Raw genomic sequence first — 20,023 nt, 5'->3', positions numbered from 1 at the left:
CATCTCACTCTGTGTAGAATTCAAAATGTTCATCTTACTCTCTGTCTCTCTATCTCATTCTCTCTCCCTCTCTCTTCTCTTATATTCTCTCTCTCCCCTACTCCCTATCTCTGTCCCCTGTCCCTTATCTATCCTCACTTTCTCTCCCTCTCTCTCTGTGTCTACTTCCTTCCCCCTCTGTGTTGGTGTAGCTATAGTAGTCTATGTAGGGCAGTTTTCTAAGCCTGGGGATAGTTTATATAAGCAGCACTGGCTCTGGGCAGGCAACTGCTGCTCCTTTTTGTTCAGGCGAGGGGAAAGGACTGTTCTGTGTTTCAGCATGTGCTTTATGAAATAGGACACAGGACATCCAGTTGTAGTTGGAAGTTTACATACACCTTAGCCAAATACATTTAAACTCGGTTTTTCACAATTCCTGACATTTAGTCAGAGTAAAAATTCCCTGTCTTAGGTCAGTTAGGATCACCACTTTATTTTAAGAATGTGATATGTCAGAATAATAGTAGAGATAATGATTTATTTCAGCTTTTATTTCTTTCATCACATTCCCAGTGGGTCAGAAGTTTACATACATTCAATTAGTATTTGGCAGCATTGGCTTTAAATGGTTTAACTTGGGTCAAACGTTTCAGGTAGTCTTCCACAAGCTTCCCACAATAAGTTGGGTGAATTTTGTCCCATTCCTCCTGACAGAGCTGGTGTAACTGAATTTGAAGGCCTACTTGCTCATACACACTTTCTCAGTTCTGCCCACAAATGTTCAATGGGATTGACGTCAGGGCTTTGTGATGGCCACTCCAATACCTTGACTGTGTTGTCCTTAAGCCATTTTGCCACAACTTTGGAAGTATGCTTGGGGTCATTGTCCATTTGGAAGACCCATTTTGCAACCAAGCTTTAACTTTCTGACTGATGTCTTGAACGATTGCTTCAATATATCCACATAGTTTTCTTTCCTCGTGATGCCATCTATTTTGTGAAGTGCACCAGTCCCTCCTGCTGCATAGCACCCCCACGACATGATGCTGCCACCCCCGTGCTTCATGGTTGGGATGTTGTTTTTCAGGTTGCAAGCCTCCCATTTTTTCCTCCAAACATAACGATGGTCATTATGGCCAAGCAGTTCTATTTTTGTTTCATCAGACCAGAGTACGATCTTTGTCCCCATGTGCAGTTGCAAACCGTAGTGTCTTTTTTAATGGCAGTTTTAGAGCAGTGGCTTCTTCCTTGCTGAGCGGCCTTTCAGGTTATGTCAATATAGGACTCGTTTTACTGTGGATATAGATACTTTTGTACCTGTTTCCTCCAGCATCTTCACAAGGTCCTATGCTGTTGTTCTGGGATTGATTTGCATTTTTCACACCAAAGTACGTTAATCTCTAGGAGACAGAACGCGTCTCCTTCCTGAGCCGTATGACGGCTGCTTGGTCCCATGGTGTTTATACTTGCATACTATTGTTTGTACAGATGAACGTGGTAACTTCAGGCGTTTGGAAATTGCTCCCAAAGATGAACCATACTTGTGGAGGTCGACAATTTTTTTTCTGAGGTCTTGGCTGATTTCTTTTGATCTTCCATGATATCAAGGCACTGAGGTTGAAGGTAGACCTTGAAATACATCCACAGGTACACCTCCAATTGACTCAAATGATGTCAATTATCCTATCAGAAGCTTCTAAAGCCATGACATAATTTTCTGGAATTTTCCAATCTGTTTAAAGGCACAGTCAACTTAGTGTATGTACACTTCTGACCCACTGGAATTGTGATACAGTGAATTATAAGGGAAATAATCTGTCAGTAAACAACTGTTGGAAAAATTACCTTTGCCATGCGCAAAGTAGATGTCCTAACTGACTTGCCAAAACTATAGTTTGTTAACAAGAAATGTGTGGAGTGGTTGAAAAACAAGTTTTAATGACTCCAACCTAAGTGTATGTAAACTTCCGACTTCATCTGTATTAAGGCTTTTTCAATCTGCTATACATGTGAATGCTTTGTTTCCATAATGAATACAAATGTTTCCGACGTCTGTTTGCTGCTACCATTATATTTATTTTAGCTATAAATATAACAACATTTCAACCATTATGGTTTACGCTCAAACATGATGGTTTAAGCTCAACCGTTATGGTTTAAGCTTGTTAGGTTACTCATGTAAAAGTGAATCAGCAGGCATCGGTTTGTTTTTTTGTTACTCATGCTGCATTCATAACTAAGTGGGAAGGTGTAAATTGCCAGTTGGATGCATTCAAATGCTTTGAACTCATTTAGAAAATGCTAATTGGCTAATGACGTCACAGGCCAGCGTGTGGGAGAAGTCGGAACTCAAGAGTTAGAGACGAGTTTCCCACTAGTTGGAGGGGCATTCAAGTGGATTTTGCCTTGTCTTGATTCCTATAGGAGGCGGGGTCTGATCATGTCACTGATGTGGGCGGGTTCTGGCAGCATGTGGAGACGGGTCTCCGTGATCATGTGGTTCGTCTGCGTTCTGATTTGTCGCTGAGCAGACAGGAGAGCAGAGAGCTGCAGGAGAGACTCATGGTGTCTGAGGCCACGGTCCACGCGCAGGCTGAACAACTCAAGGACTACAGGGAACTACTGAGTGAGTCATCATACACCTACGCCGCAAACATACATGCATACCACAGGATGCTGCTACGGAGGCTCATAATCATGTCTGGAAAGTACACAATTACATACAGTGTATCTGATTCACTTCATTGAGTCACTCGATGTAATTTACTCAAGGAGTAATGGTTCTCACGCACACTCTCACAGCGGAGACGTCAGTAGAGCAGGACAGCAAGCAGGTCCAGGTGGACCTACAGGACCTGGGCTATGAGACGTGTGGCCGTAGTGAGAACGAGGCAGAGAGAGAGGACGCCAGCAGCCCGGGTAACTGAGCTATGTCTCTCCTTTATTTGTCTCCCCAGTCTCACCTGTCTTTTCTCTCGCTCCTGCCTGGTCTTACGCCTCTCTCACCTGTCTTTTCTCTCGCTCCTGCCTGGTCTTACGCCTCTCTCACCTGTCTTTTCTCTCGCTCCTGCCTGGTCTTACGCCTCTCTCACCTGTCTTTTCTCTCCCTCCTGCCTGGTCTTACGCCTCTCTCACCTGTCTTTTCTCTCGCTCCTGCCTGGTCTTACGCCTCTCTCACCTGTCTTTTCTCTCGCTCCTGCCTGGTCTTACGCCTCTCTCACCTGTCTTTTCTCTCGCTCCTGCCTGGTCTTACGCCTCTCTCACCTGTCTTTTCTCTCGCTCCTGCCTGGTCTTACGCCTCTCTCACCTGTCTTTTCTCTCGCTCCTGCCTGGTCTTACGCCTCTCTCACCTGTCTTTTCTCTCGCTCCTGCCTGGTCTTACGCCTCTCTCACCTGTCACCTTTCACTGCTTTTATCTCACTTTGCCACTTGAGACATCTCAAACTCGCCATACGGTAGCTACTTGACTTTTCACACACACCTCCCCTGTCACTACCTTACCTGTGCCGGGTGTGATGATCTGTACAACTTGTTAGTCTCTTCCTGTATCGCTCCTCCCTCAGAGTTTGATGATCTGGAGATGTGTACCTCACTGAGCCACCAGCAGGACTATGAGCGTGCCGGGGTTTGGTTCCATGGTGATGGGGGGGTGGGCGGGGCTTATGACGAGGGGGAGGAGTCAGTGACAGGCTCTCTACAGCAATTGGTCCAGGACCTGCGTTCTAAGCTGGCCCGCTGTCACAAGGTGATTCGTGGGTTGCAGCTACGTGTGCGTTCACTATCCACCACCAGCGACTACGCATCCAGTCTGGAACGCCCCCCGCGCAAGGTACGTCATATACATACAAGACCTGATTGATTGATCAGTTGATTGATTGCTTCAGTGTCTTATTCGCTTCTTGCTTTATGGGCTGATATTGTTATGCAGGTGAATGAGGACCCAAAAGCGACTTGGCGAAAACAGAGTCTTTAATCCAGTAAAGTAAATCTACAATCATAAAGCATAATTCCACTCGTAATGACAAGAACAGACTGGAGACTCGATCATGAACTGCAGGTTGCCTCGGGAAGGCACTTGAACGTAGCAGACTCAGACACCTGCTCACCACGCAGCATCTGAGGGAAACACGACACGACAGGGCGATACACAGACACAGCACGGTGAACAATAGACAAGGATCCGACAGGGCAGAAACGGAAAACAAGGGGAGAAATAGGGACTCTAATCAGGGAAAAAAGATAGGGAACAGGTGTGGGAAGACTAAATGATTGATTAGGGGAATAGGAACAGCTGGGAGCAGGAACGGAACGATAGAGAGAAGAGAGAGAGGAAGGGAGAGAGAAAAAGGGGAACGAACCTAAAAAGACCAGCAGGGGGAAAACGAACAGAGGGAAAAGCAAAATGACAAGACAATAAGACAAAACATGACAGTACCCCCCCCACTCACCGAGCGCCTCCTGGCGCACTCGAGGAGGAATCCTGGCGGCAACGGAGGAAATCATCAATAAGTGAACGGTCCAGCACGTCCCGAGACGGAACCCAACTCCTCTCCTCAGGACCGTAACCCTCCCAATCCACTAAGTATTGGTGACCCCGTCCCCGAGAACGCATGTCCATGATCCTACGTACCTTGTAAATAGGTGCGCTCTCGACAAGGACGGGAGGGGGGGAGGGAAGACGAACGGGGGTGCGAAGAAAGGGCTTGACACAGGAGACGGAAGAAGCAGTCGCACAGCGACAGGATTGACGACCTGGGAGACACGGAACGGACCAATGAACCGCGGAGTCAACTTACGAGAAGCTGTCGTAAGAGGAAGGTTGCGAGTGGAAAGCCACACTCTCTGGCCGCAACAATACCTTGGACTCTTAATTCTACGTTTATTGGCGGCTCTCACAGTCTGTGCCCTGTAACGGCAAAGTGCAGACCTCACCCTCCTCCAGGTGCGCTCACAACGTTGGACAAACGCTTGAGCGGAGGGAACGCTGGACTCGGCAAGCTGGGATGAGAACAGAGGAGGCTGGTAACCCAGACTACTCTGAAACGGAGATAACCCGGTAGCAGACGAAGGAAGCGAGTTGTGAGCGTATTCTGCCCAGGGGAGCTGTTCTGCCCAAGACGCAGGGTTTCTGAAAGAAAGGCTGCGTAGTATGCGACCAATCGTCTGATTGGCCCTCTCTGCTTGACCGTTAGACTGGGGATGAAACCCGGAAGAGAGACTGACGGACGCACCAATCAAACGACAGAACTCCCTCCAAAACTGTGACGTGAATTGCGGGCCTCTGTCTGAAACGGCGTCTAACGGGAGGCCATGAATTCTGAACACATTCTCGATGATGATTTGTGCCGTCTCCTTAGCGGAAGGAAGTTTAGCGAGGGGAATGAAATGTGCCGCCTTAGAGAACCTATCGACAACCGTAAGAATCACAGTCTTCCCCGCAGACAAAGGCAGACCGGTAATGAAGTCTAGGGCGATGTGAGACCATGGTCGAGAAGGAATGGGGAGCAGTCTGAGACGACCGGCAGGAGGAGAGTTACCTGACTTAGTCTGCGCGCAGTCCGAACAAGCAGCCACGAAACGGCGCGTGTCACGCTCCTGAGTCGGCCACCAAAAGCGCTGGCGAATAGACGCAAGAGTGCCTCGAACACCGGGATGACCAGCTAACTTGGCAGAGTGAGCCCACTGAAGAACAGCCAGACGAGTGGAAACAGGAACGAAAAGGAGGTTACTAGGACAAGCGCGCGGCGACGCAGTGTGCGTGAGTGCTTGCTTAACCTGTCTTTCAATTCCCCAGACTGTCAACCCGACAACACGCCCATAAGGAAGAATCCCCTCGGGATCAGTAGAAGCCACAGAAGAACTAAACAGACGGGATAAGGCATCAGGCTTGGTGTTTTTGCTACCCGGACGGTAAGAAATCACAAACTCGAAACGAGCGAAAAACAACGCCCAACGAGCTTGACGGGCATTAAGTCGTTTGGCAGAACGGATGTACTCAAGGTTCTTATGGTCTGTCCAAACGACAAAAGGAACGGTCGCCCCCTCCAACCACTGTCGCCATTCGCCTAGGGCTAAGCGGATGGCGAGCAGTTCGCGGTTACCCACATCATAGTTGCGTTCAGATGGCGACAGGCGATGAGAAAAATAAGCGCAAGGATGAACCTTATCGTCAGACTGGAAGCGCTGGGATAGAATGGCTCCCACGCCTACCTCTGAAGCGTCAACCTCGACAATGAATTGTCTAGTGACGTCAGGAGTAACGAGGATAGGAGCGGACGTAAAACGTTCTTTTAGAAGATCAAAAGCTCCCTGGGCGGAACCGGACCACTTAAAACACGTCTTGACAGAAGTAAGAGCTGTGAGAGGGGCAGCAACTTGACCGAAATTACGAATGAAACGCCGATAGAAATTAGCGAAACCTAGAAAGCGCTGCAACTCGACACGTGACCTTGGAACGGGCCAATCACTGACAGCTTGGACCTTAGCGGAATCCATCTGAATGCCTTCAGCGGAAATAACGGAACCGAGAAAAGTAACGGAGGAGACATGAAAAGAGCACTTCTCAGCCTTCACGTAGAGACAATTCTCTAAAAGGCGCTGTAGAACACGTCGAACGTGCTGAACATGAATCTCGAGTGACGGTGAAAAAATCAGGATATCGTCAAGATAGACAAAAACAAAGATGTTCAGCATGTCTCTCAGAACATCATTAACTAATGCCTGAAAAACAGCTGGCGCATTGGCGAGACCAAACGGCAGAACCCGGTACTCAAAATGCCCTAACGGAGTGTTAAACGCCGTTTTCCACTCGTCCCCCTCTCTGATGCGCACGAGATGGTAAGCGTTACGAAGGTCCAACTTAGTAAAGCACCTGGCTCCCTGCAGAATCTCGAAGGCTGATGACATAAGGGGAAGCGGATAACGATTCTTAACCGTTATGTCATTCAGCCCTCGATAATCCACGCAGGGGCGCAGAGTACCGTCCTTTTTCTTAACAAAAAGAACCCCGCCCCGGCCGGAGAGGAAGAAGGCACTATGGTACCGGCGTCAAGAGACACAGATAAATAATCCTCGAGAGCCTTACGTTCGGGAGCCGACAGAGAGTATAGTCTACCCCGAGGAGGAGTGGTCCCCGGAAGGAGATCAATACTACAATCATACGACCGGTGAGGAGGAAGGGAGTTGGCTCGGGACCGACTGAAGACCGTGCGCAGATCATGATATTCCTCCGGCACTCCTGTCAAATCGCCAGGTTCCTCCTGAGAAGTGAGGACAGAAGAAATGGGAGGGATGGCAGACATTAAACACTTCACATGACAAGAAACGTTCCAGGATAGGATAGAATTACTAGACCAATTAATAGAAGGATTATGACATACTAGCCAGGGATGACCCAAAACAACAGGTGTAAAAGGTGAACGAAAAATCAAAAAAGAAATAGTCTCACTGTGGTTACCAGATACTGTGAGGGTTAAAGGTAGTGTCTCAAATCTGATACTGGGAAGATGACTACCATCTAAGGCGAACATGGGCGTAGGCTTGTCTAACTGTCTGAAAGGAATGTCATGTTTCCGAGCCCATGCTTCGTCCATGAAACAACCCTCAGCCCCAGAGTCAATCAAGGCACTGCATGTAGCACCCGAACCGGTCCAGCGTAGATGGACCGACATAGTAGTACAGGATCTAGATGAAGAGACCTGAGTAGTAGCGCTCACCAGTAGCCCTCCGCTTACTGATGAGCTCTGGCCTTTACTGGACATGAATTGACAAAATGTCCATCAAATCCGCAATAGAGGCACAGGCGGTTGGTGATCCTCCGTTCCCTCTCCTTAGTCGAGATGCGAATACCTCCCAGCTGCATGGGCTCAGTCTCTGAGCCAGAGGAGGGAGATGGTTGCGATGCGGAGCAGGGAAACACCGTTGACGCGAGCTCTCTTCCACGAGCTTGGTGACGAAGATCTACCCGTCGTTCTATGCGGATGGCGAGAGCAATCAAAGAGTCCACACTGGAAGGAACCTCCCGAGAGAGAATCTCATCTTTGACCACTGCGTGGAGTCCCTCCAGAAAACGAGCGAGCAGCGCCGGCTCGTTCCAGTCACTAGAGGCAGCAAGAGTGCGAAACTCTATAGAGTAATCCGTTATGGATCGATCACCTTGGCATAGGGAAGCCAGGGCCCTAGAAGCCTCCCTACCAAAAACTGAACGGTCAAAAACCCGAATCATCTCCTCTTTAAAGTTCTGGTAATTGTTTGAACAATCAGCCCTTGCCTCCCAGATAGCTGTGCCCCACTCTCGAGCCCGGCCAGTAAGGAGTGAAATGACGTAAGCAACCCGAGCTCTCTCTCTAGAGTATGTGTTGGGTTGGAGAGAGAACACAATATCACACTGGGTGAGAAAGGAGCGGCACTCCGTGGGCTGCCCGGAGTAGCAAGGTGGGTTATTAACCCTAGGTTCCGGAGGCTCGGCAGGCCAGGAAGTAACAGGTGGCACGAGACGAAGACTCTGGAACTGTCCAGAGAGGTCGGAAACCTGAGCGGCCAGGTTCTCCACGGCATGGCAAGCAGCAGACAATTCCTGCTCGTGTCTGCCGAGCATGGCTCCTTGGATCTCGACGGCAGTGTTACGAGCGTCTGTAGTCGCTGGGTCCATTCTTTGGTCGGATCCTTCTGTTATGCAGGTGAATGAGGACCCAAAAGCGACTTGGCGAAAACAGAGTCTTTAATCCAGTAAAGTAAATCTACAATCATAAAGCATAATTCCACTCGTAATGACAAGAACAGACTGGAGACTCGATCATGAACTGCAGGTTGCCTCGGGAAGGCACTTGAACGTAGCAGACTCAGACACCTGCTCACCACGCAGCATCTGAGGGAAACACGACACGACAGGGCGATACACAGACACAGCACGGTGAACAATAGACAAGGATCCGACAGGGCAGAAACGGAAAACAAGGGGAGAAATAGGGACTCTAATCAGGGAAAAAGATAGGGAACAGGTGTGGGAAGACTAAATGATTGATTAGGGGAATAGGAACAGCTGGGAGCAGGAACGGAACGATAGAGAGAAGAGAGAGAGGAAGGGAGAGAGAAAAAGGGGAACGAACCTAAAAAGACCAGCAGGGGGAAAACGAACAGAGGGAAAAGCAAAATGACAAGACAATAAGACAAAACATGACAGATATGACATTTTCTGTGACTATTCAGTCTTTTCTCTCCTCTCTATCAGGTGAACTGGGCATTCGAGGCCTCCCCAGCCCTCAGCGGTGTGGAGGAGGATGAGGGCTGGATGTCCGACAGCCTGGGGCCTCGCATGGAACCCAAGCCCAGCCGGGAGCTGCGAGAGCTGATGTCCCGAGTGGCCTCACTGGAGGCGCAACTCAAGAGCTCCAGGCTGGAGGGGAAAGGAAGGGCGGTGGAGGAGGGGAAGTGTGCTACCTGGCCCGGGTGAGGAAATGAAGGAAAGAAATAATGATGATATTGACTATGATAACAATGATAATGGTGAGGATAACTATGATAATGGTGATGATAACAATGATAATGGTGACGATAACTGTGATAACGGTTGTGATAACTATGATAATGGTGATGATGACTATAACAAGGATAATGGTGATGATAACCATGATAATGGCGATGATAGCTGTATAACGATAATGGTGATGATGACTATAACAATGATAACGGTGATGATAACTATGATAATGGTGATGATGACTATAACAATGATAATGGTGATGATAACTATGATAATGGTGATGATGACTATGATACTGGTGATGATGACTATGATAATGGTGATGATGACGATCTCTGTCTTTTATGTCTTGACCCCTCCTCTTCCTCCCTCTCTGCACAGGAAGTACAACACTCTGATCCAGGCACAGGCCAGGGAGTTGTCCCACCTGCGTCAGAAGATGAGGGAGGGCCGCGGAGTGTGTCACATCCTCACACAGCACCTGGGAGACACCACCAAGGTATGACACTCTGACGATCTCTCCACAGATCAGGACATTATGTACCACGTCGACAGTGATTGAATCAAATAAATGTAATTGAAGTAAAAATATATATATATTTAGCTATTAACTGAATGTAGTTGATTCGACAGGCGTTTGAGGAGCTGCTGCGTGCCAACGACATCGACTACTACATGGGGCAGAGCTTCAGAGAGCAGTTGGCACAGAGCACTGCCCTGGCACAACGTGTGGGCACCAAGATCAGTGGGCGTGAGTGTGGAGAACACACAAACATATGCAGGCACACACACACACACACACACACACACACACACACACACACACACACACACACACACACACACACACACACACACACACACACACACACACACACACACACACACACACAATCGCACACACAGGCACACACGCGCAGACACACACACATTCCCTGATCTTCTGTCCTCCCTTTCCTCTCCACTACCACTCCATCTCTCTCCTCAGGTGACCGTGCTGAGCTCCATGATGATAAGATGGGCCATGAGCTGCTTGCTTTACGGTGGGTTTTTATGACCTATTGATGTGTCTCCATAATGGTTATACAAATTATATTAGAACTTGATTGCGGTCTTTGAGCTCTGTGGTGGATCTTTCCAGGTATATGCTGCTGGTTTGTGGCCTGTTTTCTGGTGGCCTGTGTCTGTCTGTACGTGTACACTACCGTTCAAAAGTTTGGGGTCACTTAGAAATGTCCTTGTTTTTGAAAGAAAAGCACATTTTTTGTCCATTAAAATAACATCAAATTGATCAGAAATACAGTGTAACATTGTTAATATTGTAAATGACTACTGTAGCTGGAAACGGCAGATTTGTAATTGAATGTCTACATAGGCGCACAGAGGCCCATTATCTGCAACCATCACTCCTGTGTTCCAGTGGCACGTTGTGTTAGCTAATCCAAGTTTATCATTTTGAAAGGCTAGTTGATCATTAGAAAACACTTTTGCAATTATTTTAGCACAGCTGAAAACTGTTGTTTGTGATTAAAGAAGCAATAAAACTGGCCTTCTTCAGACTAGTTGAGTATCTGGAGCATCAGCATTTGTGGGTTTGATTACAGACTCAAAATGGCCAGAAGCAAAGAACTTTCTTCTGAAACTCGTCAGTCTATTCTTGTTCTGAGAAATTAAGGCTATTCCATGCGAGAAATTGCCAAGAAACTGAAGATCTCGTACAACACTGTGTACTACTCCCTTCACAAAACAGAGCAAACTGTCTCTAACCAGAATAGAAAGAGGAGTGGGAGGCCCCGGTGCACAACTAAGCAAGAGGACAAGTACATTAGAGTGTCTAGTTTGAGAAACGCCTCACAAGTCCTCAACTGGCAGCTTCATTAAATAGTACCCACAAAACACCAGTCTTAATGTCAACACGACTCCGGGATGCTGGCGTTCTAGGCAGAGTTCCTCTGTCCAGTGTCTGAGTTCTTTTGCCCATCTTAATCTTTTCTTTTTATTGGCCAGTCTGAGATATGGCTTTTTCTTTGCAACTCTGCCTAGAAGGCCAGCAACCCGGAGTCACCTCTTCACTGTTAACGTTGAGACTGGTGTTATTTTAATGGACAAAAAATGTGCTTTCCTTTCAACAACGAGGACATTTCTAAGTGACCCCAAACTTTTGAACGGTAGTGTATGTATTGTAGGAACTGAGTAAAGGATGAGATAATCAATCTCTTTTTCTCTCCCTAGGCTGAGTAAGGAGCTCCAGCAGAAAGATAAGATCATCGAGTCCCTCCACACCAAGCTACAGCAGCGTTCCGACACCCCCTGCAGCAGCCACGCCCACTCAGAGACCACCGACCAATCAGACAGGACCTCCTTTGTGTCAGACGAGTGCCGGACCAATGAGGACCTGGAGCTATGCTCAGATGTGGACGAAGCCAGCGAATACGCTCAGGGAGAGCAGGAACAGGGGGCGAGACATGGCCCAGGAAACACAGGTATAGTAGCCACTTAAACTTAGGTAATATGTGCTATTCGTAGACACATACTCTAAACCTCCCTCCATCCTCTTTCCAATCGCCTCTCATCCCTTTCACCACTCTTTTTCCAGACCTCCACCACTCCCTCCCTCCACCCTGCCTTAAGTCCTCCAGCAGCTGTCCTAACATGCTGTACTCCACCCCTGAGTTGGCCAGTCAGACTGGTCCTGTGTCCTGCTCCCTACCCGCCTCCCAGTCCCTCCCTGGCCTGTACCCTAACCATGACCCCTGGGGTCAGCATATGACCTTTAACCCCCGGTCCAGGACCTTGTCTATGGAAGCGATGCAACAGGAGCTGGATACCCTGCACAGACAGATGGCTATGAATGAGAGTGAGCAGAGTTAGCGTTAGCATGTGTTTTTGGAGTATACTAACTGAGGGACAGGCTTGGTGCTATGGATTGGGGGAGTACCAGAATGGAGTAGAATCTGTAGCATGTATTCGTGTGATACCGACAGGGACAGCATTGGCTGGAGTAGTGGCTTTATAAATACATGTGATTGATTGGACGATGTTAGGGCTAGCATAGCAGGCCTAGCTAGAGTGGATCAGGATGAGACAGCGAATAGAGTGTGGATGTGTCAATGTTGGGGTTGAGAGATCCCAGAAGCACCTGCTTCTGGTCCAGGTATACTGTAATACCCTCTAACAAGTTTCTCTTTAGAGATATAGCATATCTGGACCAGAAGCAGGCGCTGTATCATCAAACACAAGTTGAGGCCATATCACCTTAAAGTAACATCAAACCAAATATGGAGTTGATCTGAATTGATTTCAGGTGAATTGGACATCATTTTTTTTAAACATGTCCACATGCCCCAATCACTTCCATTGATTGTTAGCGTGTGGTGGCTAAGGTTAGCTGAAGTTTGTAGTGGCTGTTTAAAGAAAAATGAACCATGGATTACAGTTTATCTTGACCCATAGACTACTTCCAGGGTGAGGAACCATCTAACATCAAGTTTAAATTTAGTGAACTACTCCTTTAACAGCACCTAAGTTTGGCTCATAAATACAGACTCTGTTCTGTATGGCTGTGTTTCTGACATCTCTCCCATATCCATGGTTACAGGCTTTGTGGTTCCGCGCGCCAACGCTCTGTCCAACCTCGCACCAGCCGCACACCACCAGCCAGACCACTCCCCTTACGGCCAGATTACCCATCATGCCTTTTACCCACACCAGCTAGGCAGCCGACCCCCAGGCCAAGCCCTGAAGGCCAACACAGACCTGGTGGAGAAGGGTGCATTGTGGGATATGAAGAACATGGTTCAGCCAGCCAGGGTTGGGTCATCAGGAAACAATTCAAGAAACAGCTTCACTGGCATGAAGACCCCTTTTCATTGATCAAATTATTTTCCATATAGTTTACAAGTTGTGTTTATTCATAGGGCACTTGAACGATTTAACTTTGAACTTACCTTTGTATGCCAATCCATGAACTTTCAACTTTTGATGAACTTTACATATTGGCTATACACTATTTTACAGCATCTCTGTATGCACAATATACACTGTGCACAAAGATGCTGACGTAAACAAGAATCTGAACTCTCTTCTCTGTCCTGCGTTCCCCAGGTGTGGACCTGATCGAAGAGCACCTGAGAGAGGTGCGGTGTCTGCGTCAGCGTCTGGAGGAGACCATCAGGACCAACGAGAAGCTCAGGCAGCAGCTGGAGGAACGCCTGGCCACCACCGGCCGCGACGGAGGAGCCCCCACTAACATCTACATCCAGGGGGTGGACTCTGTCAGCCAGCTGTCCAATGAGATCAGAGTCCTGAAAGAGGAGAACCTGGCTCTCCAGGCACACCTGCAGGCCAGTTCAGGTACTGCATCTCACCAACCCATGCTGTGGTCAACATAGAACCACATTCTGCATATTTGTTCTATTTGGCTGAATCATTTAATCTTGTTCCAAAGGATGGGATGTAGTGTCTAACTTTGCCCCGCCATCATATGTGGTTCCCCTCAGATAAGTGTGAGGAGGCGGAGCAGCTGCGTGAGGTGGTGGTGACGGGGCGTGCCCGCCTGAAGCAGGCGGAGCTAGAGGCGGAGCAGTGGAAGGAGGAGCTCCGACGGCTGCAGACACACAGCCAGGAGCAGGGACAGCAGATTCACACACTCAGACAGGAGAGGCAGAACAGCCATGACAAGAACAATAGGTGTGTGTGTGTGTAGTCACCCAGTATCTCTCTCTTGTCTCCAGGCTCGAGCAGCAGTTGTGTGAGAGCAGGGAGCTGCTCCACTCTCTGCAGAGTGAGCTGCAGGTCTACCACAGAGTGTGTGTGTGTGTGTGTGTGTGTGTGTGTGTGTGTGTGTGTGTGTGTGTGTGTGTGTGTGTGTGTGTGTGTGTGTGTGTGTGTGTGTGTGTGTGTGTGTGTGTGTGTGTGTGTGTGTGTGTGTGTGTGTGTGTGTGTGTGTGTGTGTGTGTAGTCACCCAGTATCTCTCTCTTATCTCCAGGCTCCAGCAGCAGTTGTGTGAGAGCAGGGAGCTGCTCCACTCTCTGCAGAGTGAGCTGCAGGTCTACCACAGAGTGTGTGTGTGTGTGTAGTCACCCAGTATCTCTCTCTTGTCTCCAGACTCCAGCAGCAGTTGTGTGAGAGCAGGGAGCTGCTCCACTCTCTGCAGAGTGAGCTGCAGGTCTACCACAGAGTGTGTGTCAACGCCAAGGGCAACCCAGGTCAGCTTACTCACTTCATCCACAAGCTAGTGGTTTCATATAGCACTGCAATTCAGGAGGTTGTCTTTAAATCAATGCTCACCAATGGAAACATTTGTTAAAATGTTAACTTGAGATGCGTACACATAACTGGGACATTTGCATATATCAGACTCTGCTGGCATACAATTCCAAATTACGCTCAGACGTTTCTGTTTGGACTTTGTACTTGCTGTGGGCCTATGACATACAGTGTTATATTGACTGACACTGTTATTGTGATTTTCAGGGTACCTGTGTGAGGACCAGTACGGTGGGATCCCTGCCGTGCCGGTGGAGCTGGGAGAGCTGCTAGGGGAGGTGAGGAGCCTCAGAGCCCAGCTCCAGTCCAGTGTCCAGGAGAACAGTGTCCTGAAACAGCTGGAGCTCCACAAACACCTGGAGCAGAAGCTGGGAGGTGGGGTCCACGGAGGGGTGGGGGTCATTGGGGGGATGGAGCCCCCTCGTACCCCGTCTCTCAGTGCCCTTACAGCCAGCCCCCAGAGGGACAGCCTCTACAGACGGCAGCTACTGCATGGTAAGGGCGTGTTGTCTGGTGTAGTGGTGTGGTTTGGGGTTACAGTATGGAAATACATTTTGATATCAGCTTGATAGGCACCAATACTCAATACCAGCCTAAGCTTAATATTGGCCCACTCTTCAACACTATCAATGGGACCAACCGGTTTGTCTCGTGTAAATCCCATTGAACTGACTGATTGCTGTGTTTAATGAACAAATAACAACAGAGTAATGCCGTTTTTTGTTATTGAAAGCACTATAATTTAGTGAATGTTGAGTGTTCAGGGTTGTGTGTGTGGTGGCCGAGCATCCCTGTCTGTCTGTGTGTGTGTGGTGGCCGAGCATCCCTGTCTGTCTGTGTGTGTGTGGTGGCTGAGCATCCCTGTCTGTCTGTGTGTGTGTGGTGGCCGAACATCCCTGTCTGTCTGTGTGTGTGTGGTGGCCGAGCATCCCTGTCTGTCTGTGTGTGTGTGTGGTGGCCGAACATCCCTGTCTGTCTGTGTGTGTGTAGTGGCCGAACATCCCTGTCTGTTTGTGTGTGTGGTGGCCGAGCATCCCTGTCTGTTTGTGTGTGTGTGGTGGCCGAACATCCCTGTCTGTCTGTGTGTTGTGGCCGAACATCCCTGTCTGTCTGTGTGTGTGTGGTGGCCGAACTTCCCTGTCTGTCTGTGTGTGTGTGTGGAGGCCGAACATCCCTGTCTGTCTGTGTGTGTGTGGTGGCCGAACATCCCTGTCTGTCTGTGTGTGTGCGGTGGCCGAACATCCCTGTCTGTCTGTGTGTGTGTTGTTCTGCAGACCCAGCTCCGTCTCCCCCAGTCAGAGACATTGGGCTGTTTAACTGTGGATCTCCATACCGCGTTCTCTACACAGACCTGGAGGAGACCCCGCTCACTGCCAATGGTGTGACTCTACATCTCTGCATCCTGTTTAATGACAAATGGGGAAATGAGAGTTGTACATATCTGATTTTTAAATCTGTAGGATTTTACACAAGTCTGGTTATAAGGTTAAAATTGTCCAGGAAGGATGTTATTCCGGATGTTTAATCACTCCATTACCTCAATAAACAAATAACGTCTCAAATTCTCTCGTTTACCAGTTAGTCTGACACTAAGGCCTTGTCTCTTCGTCTTCCTCCCCTCGTACAGATCTGGACCCCCACTCAGAGCTGGAGGGTGACGCCCCGGACGGCTCGTTCGCTAACCGGAACGGGCGCCATGCCATCGGGCACGTGGACGACTACAGCGCTCTGCAGCAGCAGGTCCTGGAGGGGAGGAGTCTGGTCCAGCGAATGGAAACAGCCCTGCAGGCCTGCCTCAGCCAATCAATGCTGGAGGGCAACCACGATCAGGTAAGAGGGAAAGTAGCACTATTACAACTGAATTGGAGATGACCTAATCTCGAAACCCAGAACCAAATCCTGCGCGCTGGCCACATACTCAATGTAAACAGTCTGTTGCTACAGGTACGTTTAGGAAATTGAAGATGTCTAGCTAACTGTCTCTGTGTAGGTCCTCCTGGACTATGGACGCGTGAGGAGTCTGCTGTCGAACACCAAGACCCTGAGACAGATCCTAGAGGAGGTTGTGTCCCTGATCAAGATGTTTTGGAGGGCTGCCCTGCCCAGCACAGACTGTTACACCCATAACCTTAAGAAGGTGCACTATACATGGTTTACTACCAGTATATTATGAATCCTTTCGTTGTAATTGGTGGTTTGTCAACCATGTGATGGCTGTGAGACACACTATTGGTAAGGCAGGCTGCTAGGCAGAGATGTGAACTGTTGTTTCGTTTATTGTTTGATTGAAATATTGAGTTGATTGATCATTGTATTGATTTATTGATTGATTGCTGTGACCCATGCAGGAGAAGTGTATGCAAGAGGAGATTCTGTCGCTGAGGGGGCGTATCTCAGAGCAGGGGGAGGTGCTTCAGGGAACCATCCAGAGACTGAGGAGCACCAGCCGCACCAAGGAAGGCATGGAGCACTTCATCGTCAACCAGTGTGAGTGTCTGTGTGTGTTTGTGTGTGGGTTTGTGTGTGGTCTGGTGTCCCAGTGTGTGTGTGTGTTTGGTCTGGTGTCCCAGTGTGTGTGTGTGGTCTGGTGTCCCAGTGTGTGTGTGTTTGGTCTGGTGTCACAGTGTGTGTGTGTGGTCTGGTGTCCCAGTGTGTGTGTGTGTTTGGTCTGGTGTCCCAGTGTGTGTGTTTGGTCTGGTGTCCCAGTGTGTGTGTGTGGTCTAGTGTCCCTGTGTGTGTGTGTGTGTGTGTGTGTGTGTGTGTGTGTGTGTGTGTGTGTGTGTGTGTGTGTGTGTGTGTGTGTGTGTGTGTGTGTGTGTGTGTGTGTGTGTGTGTGTGTGTGTGTGTGTGTGTGTGTGTGGTCTGGTGTCCCAGTGTGTGTGTGGTCTGGTGTCCCAGTGTGTGTGTGTGGTCTGGTGTCCCAGTGTGTGTGTGTGTTACAGAAAAAGGTCCTAGTTAGATGTTTCTTCTTATTGTACAGTTCCCCTTTTCATTGCAGTATCAAGGACTCGTGATGTGCTGAAAAAAGCCAGGACTAACTTGGAGGTAAGAGATTGTAATTGTCCTCAATACATACTGTATGTGGTATACCCAAGTATTCCCATCTTGTATACCACATAAAATGCTGTTCATGTGTTGTGTTCAGTATCTGGTTACCCAGTCCTAGTGTCAGTACTGTATCTCTAGTGTTGTCTCTGTTTTGCACCCTCCCTGTCTGTTCCTTCACCCTGCGTTTGTCTCTTCCCTCCTTCCTCCTCCTCCTCCTTTCCCCTGAGTACCTCCAGAAGAACGATCGGAGGATCTCCTCTCTAAGCTCCTCCTCTTCCACTCCTTATGCTGGTAAATGGTTTGGCACACTGTGGCTTGGCCTGTTGTGCCTGTCGTGCTGTGTGACATCACTGTTTTACCATCCAATCAAACAACAGAAAAGTAATATTTAAGGACTATCATATAAGTCATACAAATGGATGAATATAAGTCGTAGAAACCAATGCCTTGTCCTAAATCAATACCTCAATGAGTTTTTTTATCACCCCTAGAATTATATTTAAATGCTGTTTATACACTGAACAAAAATATAAACGCAACTTGCAACAATTTCAAAGATTTTACTGAGTTACGGACCCAAATCTATGGATTTTACATGACTGGGAATACAGATATGCATCTGTTGTTTACAGAGACCTTAAAAACAAGGTAGGGTCGTGGATCAGATAACCAGTCAGTATCTGGTGTGACGACCATTTGCCTCATACAGCATGACACATCTCCTTCGCATAAAGTTGGATCAGGCTGTTGATTGTGGCCTGTGGAATGTTGTCCCACTCCTCTTCAATGGCTGTGCGAAGTTGCTGGATATTGCCGGGAACTGGAACGCGCTGTCATACACATTTCGATCCAGAGCATCCCAAACAGGCTCAATGGGTGACATGTCTGGTGAGTATGCAGGCTAGAGAAGAACTGGGACATTTTCAACTTCCAGGAATTGTGTACAGATCCTTGTGACATTGGGGCTCTGCATTATCATGCTAAAACATTAGGTGATGATGGCAGATGAATGGCACAAAAATGGACCTCAGGATCTCGTAAAAGGTATCTCGGTGCATCAGTGGAGGCTGCTGAGGGGAGGACGGCTCATAATAATGGCTGGAACGGAGCGTATGGAATGGCATCAAATTAATGGAAACCATGTGTTTGGTGTATTTGATACCATTAACCGCTCCAGACATTACCATGAGCCCCTTCTCCCCAATTAAGGTGCCACCAACCTCATGTGCTGTGCATTCAAATTTCCATCGACAAAATGCGAGAAAATAAAAGTTTGTTTTTAAAACTTGATAAAATGCAATCGTGTTCGTTGTCCGTAGCTTATGTCTACCCATACCATAACCGCACTGTCACCATAAGACACCCTGGTGAGCTTCCCTGAGATAGTTTCTGACAGTTTGTGCAGAAATTCTTTGGTTGTGTAAACCCACCGTTTCATCAGCTGTCTGGGTGGCTGGTCTCAGACGATCCCGCAGGTGAAGAAGCCGGATGTGGAGGTCCTGGGCTGGTGTGGTTACACGTAATCTGTGGTTGTGAGGTCGGTTGGACGTACTGACAAATTCTCTGAAATGACGTTGGAGGCGGCTTATGGTAGAGAAATTACATTCTCTGGCAAAAGCTCTGGTGGACATTCCTGCAGTCATCTTGCCAATTGCGTGCTCCTTCAAAACATGAGACATCTGTGGCATTGTGTTTTGTGACAAAACTGCACCTTTTACAGTGGCCTTTTATTGTCCCCAGCATAAGGTGCATCTATGTAATGATCATGCTGTTTAATCAGCTTCTTGATATTCCACACGTAGATGGAATATCTTGGCAAGGGAGAAATGCTCACTAACAAGGATGTAAACAAATTTGTTCACAAAATTGGATGGAAATATTTTTTTTGTGCATATAAAACATGGGTATTTTATTTCAGCTCATGAAACATGGAACAAACACTTTACATGTTGTATTTATATTTTTGTTCAGTGTACTAAGGCTGTGTTTCCAATTCTGATGTTTTTTTCACTCATTTGTCTTTTGACCAATTACAATATCTGATGTGATTATTCAAAAATCTATTAGTGCAAAAAAAGATCAGAATTGGGTTGCCTGTGTAAACGCAGCCTAAGTGATCTACTATGGAGACACCCACAATGATGATTTTCTGTACCATTGCAAACTTTAAATGTATGCAGTTTCCATTCTCTGAAGGCAATCATTAAAATACTAGAAACTATTTCTCTCCCAAGGACACACACACA

The 20,023-nt window shown here is 48.0% G+C and overlaps 1 protein-coding gene across 6 annotated transcripts in view; it reads left to right on the top strand.

Annotated features, from left to right (window-relative positions):
• LOC124041667 (myomegalin-like) overlaps positions 1–20,023 on the top strand; it is a 93,170-nt gene that overhangs the window by 69,322 nt on the left and 3,825 nt on the right. For 4 of the 6 annotated variants that reach the window (XR_006839974.1, XM_046359514.1, XM_046359511.1 and 1 more), the window contains 20 exons: positions 2,404–2,605; positions 2,782–2,898; positions 3,543–3,808; positions 9,209–9,426; positions 9,842–9,959; positions 10,094–10,211; positions 10,449–10,503; positions 11,693–11,943; positions 12,057–12,317; positions 13,059–13,310; positions 13,565–13,813; positions 13,960–14,149; positions 14,568–14,668; positions 14,937–15,224; positions 16,004–16,108; positions 16,357–16,559; positions 16,720–16,866; positions 17,078–17,216; positions 17,728–17,774; positions 18,014–18,068. Coding sequence is in view for 5 of the 6 variants with exons in the window: in XM_046359514.1 (XP_046215470.1) it covers positions 2,404–2,605; positions 2,782–2,898; positions 3,543–3,808; positions 9,209–9,426; positions 9,842–9,959; positions 10,094–10,211; positions 10,449–10,503; positions 11,693–11,943; positions 12,057–12,317; positions 13,059–13,310; positions 13,565–13,813; positions 13,960–14,149; positions 14,568–14,668; positions 14,937–15,224; positions 16,004–16,108; positions 16,357–16,559; positions 16,720–16,866; positions 17,078–17,216; positions 17,728–17,774; positions 18,014–18,068 (3,382 nt within the window). In the remaining variant the exon portion in view is untranslated. The remainder of the gene's footprint in view (positions 1–2,403; positions 2,606–2,781; positions 2,899–3,542; positions 3,809–9,208; positions 9,427–9,841; positions 9,960–10,093; positions 10,212–10,448; positions 10,504–11,692; positions 11,944–12,056; positions 12,318–13,058; positions 13,311–13,564; positions 13,814–13,959; positions 14,150–14,567; positions 14,669–14,936; positions 15,225–16,003; positions 16,109–16,356; positions 16,560–16,719; positions 16,867–17,077; positions 17,217–17,727; positions 17,775–18,013; positions 18,069–20,023) is intronic. The other 2 variants (XM_046359513.1, XM_046359512.1) reach the window with 2 other exon arrangements.

This window comes from Oncorhynchus gorbuscha, linkage group LG08 (assembly GCF_021184085.1).
Source record: "Oncorhynchus gorbuscha isolate QuinsamMale2020 ecotype Even-year linkage group LG08, OgorEven_v1.0, whole genome shotgun sequence".
NCBI lineage: Eukaryota > Metazoa > Chordata > Actinopteri > Salmoniformes > Salmonidae > Oncorhynchus > Oncorhynchus gorbuscha.
The sequence above is the reverse complement of the archived record's forward strand: the minus strand, read 5'-3'. Positions and strand labels throughout refer to the sequence as shown.